Consider the following 14,916-nt stretch of genomic DNA (forward strand, 5'->3'; position numbering starts at 1 on the left):
GACAGATTTAACATCAAATGATTTTTTTTTAGGGGGTTATTTATAGTCAAAGGTGTAAGCCAACAAGACGACAATCATTAATGGAGACAACTGGACTTTGGATTAATGAAATTCAGCCAAATTTATGTCATGAAAACTTTCGAGAAAAGAGGGCGCATGAGCCAGCAAAAAAATGAGGAAATTTGTCCAATGATATTTTTTATATATAACCCTATCCTGTATAGTTTATGCTTCAATAAAAAATCACAATTGGGGTATTCAAACGGTCTGCTATTAGGTCGTATTGTCATAATGTCCAATAATATTACATTAGTTTAAAACATTGTTAACCAAACTCTTACAACAATAGATTTGCTTTGTATTCTAGTGTTACGATGTGTGTACACTGAACCAAATTTCTTATGAAAATATCCTTCACTGGCAACACTTGTAAAATAACTCATGTTCGTTTTTTAATTTCGGTTTCACATATATAAGAAACTCACACATAAACGGTGCCCGCGGGCGTACTGCTGGAGACAATGATTTAAACTAATTTTTGTTGTGTTTCAAACAAAAAAGTTCTAAACTAATAAGACTTTTTGAACTATATATAGTTTGTTTGCAACACAACAACAATTTATTTAAACTAAAATAATATTTTAGGACATTATGACAATATGACCTAGAACACCATTATCTGGTAAGGAATGTTTTTTTTTTTTTGTTTTTTTTTACAGGGTATACAAAGAATTCGAACCAGCCGAATATTGTTAAGTTTTTTTCTTGTCAAACATTGTTTTTTTTTGTAATAAATCTCATTTATTTTTTCTACAAAAATATCTATAATTCTTTTATTTTAAATAAAAAGTAAAATATATTGTAATAAACCTAAAAATTATATATAAATATATTTATAAACAGACTTTTTCATTGTGTTTCATTATTTCTTTATATTATTATGGGCAAGAGACACACCTTTGTTTTCCAAAATAATATTAAAAAATAATAATTTTCCATAAACTTTGGGGATTTTTTTTTGTCTAACTTGTATAAAAAAAGTAACAAAAGCAAAACTTTACCTTAAAAATTAAAGTCTTTTTGTGTTTTCTAAGAGTTATTTTTGTTTTCTTTTGTTTGGTTTGTTCGTTGTTTAGTTTAGGTTTGTTTGTTTGTGTTTCACCATTTCAAATAATGAGTCTCTTAAGCACCTTAACTCAGGTTGCTCCTAGCAAACCAGCCTAAATGCAGGTTTCGTTATTTTTGCTTAATAATGTTTCTTGGGCTTCATTTTCGGTGAAAACTTTTGTGCGGCCATTAACACCATTATCGACACAAACCACTACGGCATTTGTGCCACTTAAATTTGTTGAATGGTTTTCCGGTATGTCCTGCAACGAAGAAAAAAGAAATCGAAAAGAAATTTTAATAATGGAATAAGATGAAAAATAAATGTTTTTAAAAATGTATGAGTGTTATTTTATGTTGTAAGAAAACAATTTAGAAAATCTGCAAAAAGGAACAAATTCTAATAATAACAAAACTCATTCAAACATTAAATACAATGCCTACATACATATGTATATGGGGAAAATCAAAAATTTTGCGGAATTTTAATAAAAGCTTTAAAAAAAGAATTATAAATAAAGCTGTTCGAGTTAACAATTTTTCTCATTACGCTAAAAAGTTTTTAAATCACCATAACTGTAAGAAGTGAAAGTTCAGTAACTTACAATTTCGGATTCATAGATTCTACCAATATGTGTCACTGATTTTTTTCATTTGGAAACCTAAAAGTAATACAAGTAATACAATTTTTTTGATTTTCCTCATATGCATACATATGTATGTAAAGAATGTGTGTGTGTATGTATTTAATATTATTTGAGGTTAGGTTAACTTCCATATATAACAACAAATACCAGACATGTTCTGTTTGTGCACGTTCCTTATAAAATGATAAATGTATTTGATATGTAATCAAAATCTATTTATGATATGAACATAATAATATCTACTCTATAGCATTTTAGTGTTGATGGTAGGAGAACAATAGTCCATGGAGATTTTTAATATTGTAAATAATGTTAATGGTTGTTGTTATTCAAAGATTTTGCAATATCATCATGTATTTTAGGCCTCTATTCTTTTTTTTTTTTTTGGCATATAAAGTATTTTTGGGTGTGTTTAAAAAACTTATAGCAAAGGAATGAAAATTATAAAATAATTTTGAAATCATTAATCAGGGGTGTAGGTATTTTCAATTTTTATGATTCACTACATATGAACATTGATTTATATTTGTTAAATAATATACGATTATCATGTAAACTAAAGTTTTGCATTATGTATTTAGAATTTAAAACATTTTTTTTAGCCCCCACCATGAGTGGCAAGGGTATATAAAAGTTTGTCATTCCGTTTGTAATTTCTACATTTTTCATTTGCGACCCCACAAAGTTACGTTTTAACCTTTTCAAAACGTTTGGTTTATTTCCTTTAAATAAACCGGATACACATTTGTAAATTCGCAGAAATACAGACACAATTTATAATGTACACGAATTTACTTGAAAAACACAACACACTTTAAGGCACTCAGTTGATATTTATTCGAAAAGCGTCCCTGATAAACTGACTAACGACTGCAACCTCTGCCACTATTTATAACACTGCACTCTAGATTGCTCTTTAACTGTCAAAGTTCGAATATTCTAGATCTTACTAATACATACGCCATCTGTGGTGTACTTTCTACAATGTTCTTTAACTGAATATTCGAATTCAAACAGCGTTGCCAACTTACGATCAATGGTCAACTGAAAGCTTTTATTTAATAATGCCCACAGATATGTTACAGTTTGCTATTACAGCACTGTTATTTGAAAGCATTATGCTACTTTTAAATCAGCCCTTAAAATCGTTATATTTGAATTCAAGTACAATTTCGTAACAATATTCTGAATCGTTATAGATAGCGCAGTCGATATAGCCATGTCCGTCTGTCCGTCTGTGTGTTGAAATCAACTTTCTGAAGCCCCCAAATAACTTACATACACGAATGATACATCAATATATCCGAAATTCTTCCGGCTCGGTTGCTATTTAAAATCGAGAAAATCGGTCCACAAATGGCTGAGATATAAGGAAAAAACCAAGACAACCTCGATTTTTGACCTATTTTTGACCCATATCTGAATTACTAAATCATTATTATAGACAATATGGATATCTAATGATAGATATTTCAAAGACCTGTGCAACGACGTATATAAGACCATAGTAAGTTGGACCTACAATGGGTCAAAATCGGAAAAAAAAATTTTTAACCCGAATTTTTTTTTCTCACCAAAATTTTTTTTCACTAAATATTAAAAAAAAAATTTAAAAACTAAAAAAAAAAATGTTTTAAAATTAAAAAAAAAAATTATAAAATTTAGAAAAAAATATTGAAAAATAATTTCGAAAAAACAACTAAAAAAAAATTTAAATTTTGTTTACCTAAAAATATTTTAAATTTTTATTTTAAAGTATAATTTGGTGATGGGTATATAAGATTCGGCACAGCCGAATATAGCTCTTTTACTTGTTTTAAATAATGTCAAGGCAGCACTGTTTAAACTGTTAATTGTTATTTTTTTAAAAAAATACTGTTTTTGAAATTCGTTTGTGTTAATGAATATCTTTTATATTTATACCCTACACCAACATAGTGTGGATGGTATTATGCGCTTGTGCTGATGTTTGTAACGCCCAAGACTCAGAATCACTTTATGAGTCGATTAAACGATGCCCTTCCGTCCTTGTGAGCTGACTCAAACAATTGCCCGTACTTTAAACAGTTGAAAATATAACTGATTGTAATTTTAAAAATATTAAACTTGCTTTCGTCAGTAAATATAACATATTTCCAGAAGTCTTCCGCTTTATTTACATACATAGTTTTTGGCATACTCCTAACGTTACTTCCAATTATTTTTTGAAGTAAACGGTTTCTTATGTGGAACACATTGGTTGAGATAAAGAAAATTCCGAATGGTTTGTGCGTTAACAACCATCTTTTCTCCTTCTGAAATATTTTTAGAATCAACTTTGACCATTCTTTCAATTTTCCGTCCCAACAGTGAGTGAATCAATAATCTTCCTTAAGAAATTGCTATTGTTTCAGTTTTTTTGAACTTTTCATCAACATATTGAACTGAAGAACGAGGTCAATTCTTCAAATCCGTCTCATTTTAGAGGCATTTCTTTGCTTTGACTTCTGGGGGAAATTTGTAGCTCTTGTCATAATGAACAAAATCGGGAAATATATTTTTAACCCGAATTTTTTCTTTTACCAAACAATATATAAATATAAATTTTTTCTCACTAAAAAATTTAAAAATCAAAAAAAAAAAAAATTTTGTAAAAATTTAAAAAAAAAAAAATTCTAGAATGTTGTTTATTGAGATCTTAGGTACATTTTAGTAGTTGATTGTATGCTAACCAGTGTTTAAAAAGCTACGATACTAACAAATTTTTAACTGTTGCTACAACTACTGCTTCAAAAAAATGTATGTAGCGGTAGCAGTAGCATTTGTCTTTTTTCGTTTTCTTGTTTTTTTAAAACTACTGCTACCTTCAAAATATAAAACTCTTAACAGAGCAGTAGTAATAAAACATGAATTGTAAATGGAGTAGTAGCATAAAAATACAAATCATTGCTACTGCTCTATATCGAGTTTTAATTTTTAAGGTAGCAGTTGATGCAGCAGTTAAGGTAGCAATAAAAGTAGTCAAAAAAGAAAATCTTCAGTCATAACACCAAAATTGACAGAATTAAACACTGTGTGTTGTTTTTGTTTTGAGAGAGTTTGAAAGAATTATTCGTTTTTATTCGTCTCAGATGTTCGTGTTGCTAACAGAAAGATCGTGTTTTCTGTATGTATAACAAAAAAGCCGAACTTTTGTTTACAACACGACCAACTTACACAAATATACATTCACAACAACAACACATAATATACTTTTTTGGCTGAAGATTTTTATTTTTGACTTATTTTATTGCTACCTCAACTGCTACTTAGCTGCTACTTCTTCTACTACCTCAACTGCTACTTCTATTACTACTAAATTTTAAAAGTAGCAGAATTAATAAAAAACTAATGACTGCTACATCAAAACTTTTTCTTTTTTAAGGTAGCAATAGAAAATAAATTACTCTACTACTTTTAATTTTTTCTTTTATTAATACTACTACAACTACTGCTACCAAAATGTGAAGGTAGCAGTAGTAGTAGTAATTATTGACTCCGAGTTTTTATTAATTTTTTAACTAGACTACTTGTGTTTTTTCGTTGCTACTGCTACTTGTAGTCTAGTTTTTTAAACACTGATTCTAACTAGTTTTTGCGATTTTGATTTTGATCTTGAAGATGAAGTTTTTTTGAATTTATGTATATGTTCACAATTTTTGTTCTTTATGATAAGAAAGCAAAGCTAAACTCCGAAAAGTTTGCAATATATGAACCTGAGAATATGATCACTTTTTTTACAAAAATGACACCGAGGCCCCAAATTAAAAATAATGTATGACTTTTGGCAAAACTGGGAGACACGGGCCTTTTTTTTGGTATTTTATCAGGGGTCCTATTACGGACCCCTTTCCGAAAATCACTCACGAAAATAAATTATGAAATTTTAAAAGACCATACTTTTTTAATTGTTTTTGATTAAAAGTATTAAAATGGAAGCAACATTCAGTGTTTTAAAATATCTAGAAGCTACATAAAAGAAAATTGCATAAATGGCAATGATTCTTGTTCTTCTGTGATCGTTAAAAATGTAACACATTATGAGGGTATGAAAATTGTATACATGTAGAAAAATACATATGTATGTCAAAAATATAATTTTGTACCATAAAATATTCATTAAACATTTGGAATGTCTATAGGGAATTTTACACATATTTTTCATTCCACATATTTTTCGCTCTTTAAAAATGTAAAATATTCTTAATTTGTTACTTTCTTTAGTTTGTATTAACCATCATCTTTAAGTCATAATAACTGTAAGTAAAGTAAAGTAAAACAAAACTAAATTTAATCATTACTTGGTAAATATATAGTTGGTTAAAATAATAACTCATTAAAATAACACCAAACAAACAAACCCATCCTCTTTAAGTTTTATTGTCTCTCAAATACAGATAGACGAAATACAAAACATTTCATTAAAAAAATCTATCAATCTAAATATGTAAACAGATAAACTTCTTTCCAACAAAACTTATTCGTTTTCTTTTCGAAACCACCAAATAATGAGAACGGTGTTTAAGATTTAAGAACAAGGAAGAAAACTTCTGCTACAATAGTAAAGAAAACACAGTGAGAAATGACAAACATTGAAAAAGTTATTTGACAGATTCAGCAAACAATTACTACAAACTTTGGGTTTGTCAACACAACCAAAAAATTGCTCAGAATATTTGGTGGATTTTTATCTTTATTTAGATAAAAGATTACATAAATATCTACAACTGATGATGAAAGAATAAAGAAAAAAACCTAAATCTTACAAAACTTTGTCTTTGATATTCCGTTAAATATAAATACTTTTTAAGGATAATCTTGACAAGAGCATTGTTGATGTTTGTTCCTGTAACAACTCGTTACAAAAAGTTGGAATTTTTTGTTGCTTTATTTAATTTCACTTTTCATTCATTTCTATTTTGGGTGGCATGAAGGAATGTGTGACAAATTAAAATCTCTACAATACAATAATAAATATGACTACATAAATAAATATTTGTATAGAAATTTTCTAGTTGAACTAAATCCCTGGTAGTTACTTTAACAGCATTAAATTAACTGAATTTGTAATGGTTGAAAATAGAAGGAAGTATTAAATTAGTATACAAAAGAAATATCTTTAATCTGGGATTTTTTATGCAAACGGAAAAAGTACTCTAATGAAGCATGAAATAATTAATTTATTTAGTTGAGGAAATGCCAAGGAACTGTAGTAGCTTCATATAAATTCCATATAAATTCCATTAGAATTGTTTTATTTAATAGAAATGCCAGAGATTAAAGTCAATGACTGGATTTTGATTAAAGTGATTTTTATTTTTATTAAATTTAAAGCAGTTTTACTTTAGCTCATTTGAAAAAGAAGATTTTTGTTTGATATTTAACTACATTTTTTAATGTGAAGTGAAAAGTTGATCTGCCCCTAATTTCTGAACCAAAACTATTAATCGATCTTATTAAATTTTAAAAATTTGAATTCTTATTCCTGGTAAGCTACCAAAAATTCATGTAATATATTGGGTGTATGGCTTAAAAATGCGTGATTTGCAATAGATGTTTTTAATAACTTCTATGTAATTTTGAAGAGTACATATCTGTCATTTATTCCCACTTAGTTATTGAACATTACACAGTGGTTTGGAAATAATTGAGTATCTCGGGAACTATAGGAGATATTGTATTTTTTAAGTTTTTTCCCAAAAATACCATATATTTTTTCTTTTATTTTTGGAAACAAATTTTTCCCGAGTTACCGAATTATTTCCAAAAAAAAAGTTACGAGAGATAGTTTGTCCGGTTCAGATGTGATGATTTGGACACGGAAGACAAATATCGCCCAGGCCACTTGCAAAATCATTGGGAGCTACTCAAGAAGCAATTGCAAAACATTTACAAGCTGCAGGATTCACCCAAAACCATTACATATATGTGCCCATTTCCAATTTTTGCGGCAAAAATTCAAATGTTCAACTTTCTCTTTTTAAAAAAAAAAATTCTATTGAGATCTTTTTTGAAAATGTTTGTGAGTTGGTGGGGGGGGGGGGGGGTTTATCAGAAAAGAGGGAAGGGGGTATTGCCAATTTTTTGAAAATACTTACTTTAGCAGCAGGGGTCTCTGCACAAAGTTTTATGATGCTAGATCCCTTGGAAATAATTTTTGCCGCAATTTTGGCTTTTGGACACATAGTGCATTATGACGACGCACAGTGGCGCCTGTAGAACAAGTGAGGTTGCACAAATCAAAAATGTCATATGCCCCTAAAAAAATATTGTTTAAACCTATTTTACAGGAAATTGTTCAACGATTTCAGATTTCTACTTCTGAAGATATAGCGCTTCAAAGTTGACTGATTTTCAGTTTTCAAAAAAACAGACCATTTTTAGGGAACTTGGTCCGCTTTCGGATATAGTATCTCGAAAACTAGATAACGGATAGTCATTCTTTTTGATTGTATTGATAGATCTAATTATTAAGAAACGAATGAAATGAAATGTACTGTTTGCTTTGTGTTTGCCTAGGTAAATCGATAAATTTTTGCAATAATTCTCAACTTTGATGGAAAATAAAAAAAACTATAAATTTCTATATTATATTTTCAAAATAAGTTCTCTGATTATTCCTTTATCTAGTGCAAAAATTTCCACCAGCCAAACCATGCCCCGTTTTTAGCTAGAGGTAAAAAAGACATGGTTCCAAAAATGTGTTGCATACCCTCTTTTATGGATTGTGAGCAATATTTTACAAAAATTTAAAAAAAACATATTTTTTTTAAATCAAACAAAAAAATTAAAAAAATAAAATCTTTTCTGGAATAATTTTAAATCATAAAAGCCTTTAAAAAGAAACATAAAAAATCAAAAATTAAAAAAAAATATATTTTATTTTACTCCCATAAAATCAATTTTTCCACAAATTTCAATTTGGCTAACCCATAAGTAGGAACCTAAAAGGCGTAGATGCCTTTTCAAACACTCATTTCATAGGTTGATCAATTACACAGGTCAACAGCAAAAAAGGCTTCAACTAACCACCATATAGATTTGATGCATCATGGTAACAAAAATGGTAAGATTTTTGAATTCTATGGATAGATTTTTAAATAATTTTTTTTTCCAAAATTGTGAATTTTTTTACATGTTTCTCCACATTTATGATAACTCAAAAAGGGTTAGTCAGGTAATATTGAAGTAAACTTAGAAAAGTTCAAATTTACATAACCTTTAATCTGTTTATATAATGCATTTTATTCGGCTCAGTAGTTTCGGAATTATAATAACAAATTTAAGCAAAACATATAATTTTTTCGTGAAATTAGCAAATTTTTGTGTTTTAAAAAATTCATGAAAAATCGAAAGCGGCAGAAATTGTTCAGATTTATTACTTTGTCGCAAAGCCGCTCATAATAGCAACAAAATAAGATTTTGAACATAAGAATACACTGATTTTTTTTCGAATTTATTCACAATTAAGCGAATTCGCTAATTTTCAGAAAATTTTCCTTTTTTGTTTAATATACATTAAATTGAGTAATTAATGTTTTTCTTTCGATTGATTGAATTTTGAAAACATTTTGCCCATGCTATGTACAAATTTTCACATATATATTGCGTTTCAATCGGCTCAGTAGTTTCCGAGTTATAAAACAAATTGAAGCAAAAAATATATTTTTTACGTGAAAATAGCTAATTTTTTTGTTTTAAAAAAATCATGAAAAATCGAAAACGGCAGAAATTGTTCAGGTTTATTGCTTTATCGCAAAGCCACATGTATAAGGAACAAAATGAGATATCGATCATAAAAATCGATGGATTCTATTTTGCTGCCCTGTGTTATCTATTATATGCCTTTTACATTTTTTGATTATATGGTTTGCTTTTAAAGTTATGATTTTTGCAACGAAAAAACTCAAATTTCGCCAAGATAATCTTATAGCCACGTTCGACTACTATTTGTTTTAGAATGATGGGAGAAGTTCATAGCTAACAATTGCCAAGACTTTGAATAAATTTATATTGTACAAATAATTAAAATAAAAGCTGACAATTTTAAAAAAAAATCCGCATTTCTAAGTTATACAACCAATAGAATTCCTAAGCCGAGTTGGTCAACTTTGACACTCAGTATTTCACATTGTATTCTAACAAGAATTTCATATTATTAAGGGACATGTCCTTCTCTACGATTCGTTAATACATCGTTTTGCAAACGGACTAACTAAGTAGTAGTTTAGAAGATCTAGATTTATTAGCTCTTTACCCATATATGTTACGTACACCTTGAGTAGTTACTATGCCCAAAATTCAAGGATTCTGCCCCAGATTAAATTCTTTTGAGTAAGAAGAAATGCTAGATCATTGCTGTTGTTCTAAAAGTTCCATAGTTTATATAAATTCTAGGCTAAAATATACGTATGTTTAAAGTCATATTTTAGTTATAAAAATATGTCACCAATCTATAACGCTTCCAACATCCCCGTACAACACTCTCATGAAAATCAAAGTTTTCCCTCAAGTATTCCATACGAAATTAGTCCACTAAAGCTATTTTATTATTGTGTATGCAAAATAACAGCTCATAAATCTTTTACTGCAAGTGACAACATAGAGACAGAACAACAACAAAACTACATAAAATTACTACGAGCGACTATGACAAGAACTATGACTGGAAAGTTACAGAAATACTCTAAAGAATAAAAAAAAGACAAGTTGTATAAAAAAACATGTGTCTAAGTATTCCAATGTCTACAACATGATAAAGTTTTTGGCATAAATCAACATTGTTCTGAATCTTTATTCACTAACACTCCTCATACTATCAAGTCTCCTCCATTTATAACTACTACTCACTCCTTTTACTACAAATCTCCTCTGCCCAATGTTTTGTATGTTTTTTATAGTGTTGTTCAGAATTTTATAACATTTTCCAAACAAATATTTAAATTTTCTTTAGCAAACGAACAAAGTAAATACATGAAAAGGATGAGTTTTAGAAAATCATAGAATAAAAAATAAAACTGGAGAAGTAGCAACCAAAAAACCCTAGAGTAAGAGTATCGCTTAGCAATGATGACGACGCTGGTGTTGCAAATGGCAATGGCAATGATGATGCGGATGACTTAGATGGTGGCAATGTTAGAAAAATACTTAAAGATCAAGAGATGTGCTTAAAAAAACTCTCACACAAACACAATTCACATTGTTTGTTTATGAATGCTACAAAAAGATTTATACGAATAATAAAAAATTTCAACAAAAAAAAAAAACAACAGCATACAATATAAATATCTACATATTGTATTAGTATGTGGTAGTACATATATACTTTTCGTATGTGTGTGTGTATGCTTTCATTTTTTCTTATGTTAATTTGCATAAAATTTACTAAACAATTTAATCTGTTGTTGACTTTTCTTTCCTCTTTTTTATTTGTTTCCACTGTTCCTGTTGTTGTTTCGTTTAAAGTTGCATACTTTTAGGCATTTGGCGTTTTCTACTTAACTGCCATTATTATAGCATGTTTATGGCATTTAAATAAGAAATTAAAAGAAGACGTCCTTTGTTTTTTGAACAGAAACAAAAAAACAGTATACAAGAAAAATGTTTTATTTGCACTTATTATTAAAAACAAAAATGTTAAAGAGATTCCTTAAGACATGCAAAAAATTGGATTAAATTAAAATAAATACAAGAAATTAACATTACAGCCAAAGCATATTAGGTTTAAAAGAAATTAGAAAGTAAAGTTGATTATGACTGACTATACGATACCCTACACCAGTCTCATAGGAGCTAAGTGCTGGTTCTTGAGTTTATAGAATATAGAGGAAGAAAAAGAGGAAAATCTTGCGCAAGTAAACTTGATCTGTGTGAACCAGCACTAAAAATGGATCAGTTTGCTTCAAAATTTACACTTTGTTCCACACACTTCAAGTTTACTTGACCAAGTCTTGAGTTTGTTGATGAGAGAGGAGTGGAGATTGGAAATATTTTAATATATTACTTTCTCTATCTTCTATTAACTTGACGAGTGTGAACCACCACAAATTTGCTTCAAAATTTATACTTTGGTTTATGCTTGCCGGAAACTTATTTCAGTTGATTTTTTTATATCATGAATTCCACTAAACAGCACAGAAAAAACTCTTAAAAGTAGGTATTTACTGAATATTGTTAAAATCGGAAAAGCCAAGGTCAATTTGTTTGTGATGTTTTATGGAATTCATGACATGAAGACGTTTCAATGGTGTCACGATGTCACAGAGAGACATCGTTGAATCGCCTCAGTTATTTTGAGTCGAGCGGTAAACAGAGGTGTATGTGGGACCATTATTTTTGGACGTTACAAACATCAGCTAAAACATATAATGGTGATGATGGTGTAGAGTACAAACGCACATTAATGAAAAGAAAAATTGTTTATGTTTACCTAAGAATTGTCAAATTTAATTAAAGATACAGTCATAGGGTAACATAGAGACGAGACGTGATTGTCAAAAATCTAACTCTTGCAACAACAAAATACATGCTATTCAATGTATGAATATTGTTGTTGTATCAGATATATGATTTGTTGTTTTTTTTTGTTTGACAAAACGGATGATGTCGTCTCTACACGCAGAGAAAAAATATAGTTGGGCATGTTTTTTAACTATATTATAGTCACAGTAACCATTTACATGATTGTGGTAACCATAATATGGTTAATTTACGATTCACATGATTGTATCAACCACATATATGGTTACAGTAAACATATATATGTTTGTGACAACCATTCATATGATGAAGGACTTATCATAATTTGTTGCTCTCGGCTTAAGGCTTATCATAATCTGAGAACAACATATTATGATAAAATTAATCATCATAAATATGGTTGCCACAAACATATATTTGTTTACTGTAACCATATATATGGTTGATACAATCATGTGAATCATAAATTAACCATATTATGGTTACCACAATCATGTAAATAGTTACTGTGACTATAATATTGTTAAAAATCTTGTAACACTATTTAAATGGTTACAGTAACCATGCCCAATTATATTTTATCTCTGCGTGTATGTATAATTCTCTATGGCTACTATCTCTATTATTCTTCTGTATTACAAAGTACAAATTTTAAAGCCCCAAGGTTTTGTTGGTTGAGAATTCTGCAACAATCTGCAAGATAGGCAACACAGTTTATGAATTATATCGTTTATGTATTAAATGCTAACATACGTAACTACACTTATTTTCTTTTCCATGAGAAGCAAACAACTTTATAAAAAAAAGTATTCTTGGCAATTTTTTGCATTTGAATTTCTTTAATAAAATTTATCGCAGGGGTCTAAAAATGAGCATGAGCATGACAAAAAGAACGTCTGTTTGCATTTAAGGTGACGATATGTAGGTAACAATAACACAGTCTAACTAAGTGTTGCTCTAGCTCTTGAGCAAAAGAGCTGGAGCATTGAAATATTTCAGTAAATCATTTTCGTTTTATAGTCATGAATTTAAAAATACTATCAATCTTTAGCTGGATAAATGGTGGGACAATAAAGCATAAAATGTCTACAAGTAATAATTCTTTTTTTTTTTAAAAATGAGTACTTTATTAAATATAAATATTGTTGGCGAAAAAAACATTTTTATTTATATATCGTCATATAGAAGTTTATTCGTGAATGCAAGTATAATTTAAGAAAAAATTATTAAGGGCAAATCCACCCCAAAAATAATATTTGTATTAAAACCATTAAATTTTTCCATCGGACAGAAAGATCATAGTGACGATGCATTAGAGGATCCTCAAAAGCCTTACTAATGAAATCCCACAGTTCGGATGTAGCTGCTACGGGCGTTTCAGCAGTTGCAGTGAAAATTTCATTATAAAATATTTAAACAATTCTAAATTCAATCAATAATTGAGGAGATTTCCACTTCAAATCTGCACTATTTTGTCGATGTCTTAAAGAAAACGGATAAACACAATTGATTATATTAAAAAACAAGTAAGAGAGCTATATTCGGCTATGCCGAATCTTATATACCCTTCACCAAAATATACTTTAAAATAAAAATTTTAAATATTTTTAAGTAAACAAAATTAAATTTTTTTTCCAGTTGTTTTTTCGAAATTGTTTTTTAAATTTTAAAATTTTTTTTTTAAATTTAATAATTTTTTTTTAATTTTAAATTTTTTTTTAATTTAAATTTTTTTTTTTTAATATTTAGTGAAAAAAAATTTTGGTGAAAAAAAAAATTCGGGTTAAAAAATATTTTTTCCGATTTTGACCCATTGTAGGTCCAACTTACTATGGTTTTATATACGTCGTTGCACAGGTCTTTGAAATATCTATCATTAGATATCCATATTGTCTATATTAATGATTTAGTAATCCAGATATGGGTCAAAAATAGGTCAAAATTCGAGGTTGTCCTGGTTTTTTCTTTATATCTCAGCCATTTGTGGACCAACCGAGCCGGAAGAATTTCGGAGATATTGATGTATCATTCGTGTATGTAAGTATTTGGGGGCTTCAGAAAGTTGATTTCAACACACAGACGGACAGACGGACATGGCTATATTTTATTTATTTTTTATTTATTTATTTAATAATTCAATATCGACTCCGCTATCTATAACGATTCAGAATATATGTATATACTTTGTGGGGTCGCAAATGAAAAATGTAGATATTACAAACGGAATGACAAACTTATATATACCCTTGCCACTCATGGTGAAGGGTATAAAAATAAAAAAATGGTGTTTGAAGAACAAATGAAAAGTAATTTAAGTGGATATATTTGACTAGAGAAATCTAATGGAATAAACGATAATCATTCAGACACTCCGCAAGTACACAAGGTGGTTTGATTTAAAATTTTGAATGATTTGAAATCAAATTTCATCTTAAATCTCAATCGTTTGATAACGATTTGAAAATAATTTGAGAATAATAGTTTTCTATACAATTAGGGTAATTTATTCTCAATTTGAGAAATATCTGTGTTCTTTGCCTTTTCAACCTTATTCTCAATTTATTTTAAATATCGATTATAACTTAGCGTGGAACATTATTTTAATATGAAAATATTTCCTTAGATTTTACAGTACTCAAAATCAAATATATTCGGTGTTTATGAT

At 28.6% G+C, this 14,916-nt stretch overlaps 1 protein-coding gene across 1 annotated transcript in view; it reads right to left on the reverse strand.

Moving 5' to 3' along the window:
* Positions 1-775: 775 nt before the first annotated feature.
* The window catches only part of CapaR (Capability receptor), an 83,626-nt gene continuing 69,485 nt past the window's right edge, over positions 776-14,916 (reverse strand). The window contains exon 11 of the mRNA XM_065505397.1: positions 776-1,370. Within this exon, the coding sequence (XP_065361469.1) occupies positions 1,221-1,370 (150 nt within the window). The 3' untranslated portion in view covers positions 776-1,220. The remainder of the gene's footprint in view (positions 1,371-14,916) is intronic.

The sequence above is a fragment of the Calliphora vicina genome, chromosome 3, assembly GCF_958450345.1.
Source record: "Calliphora vicina chromosome 3, idCalVici1.1, whole genome shotgun sequence".
In the NCBI taxonomy this organism is placed as follows: domain Eukaryota; kingdom Metazoa; phylum Arthropoda; class Insecta; order Diptera; family Calliphoridae; genus Calliphora; species Calliphora vicina.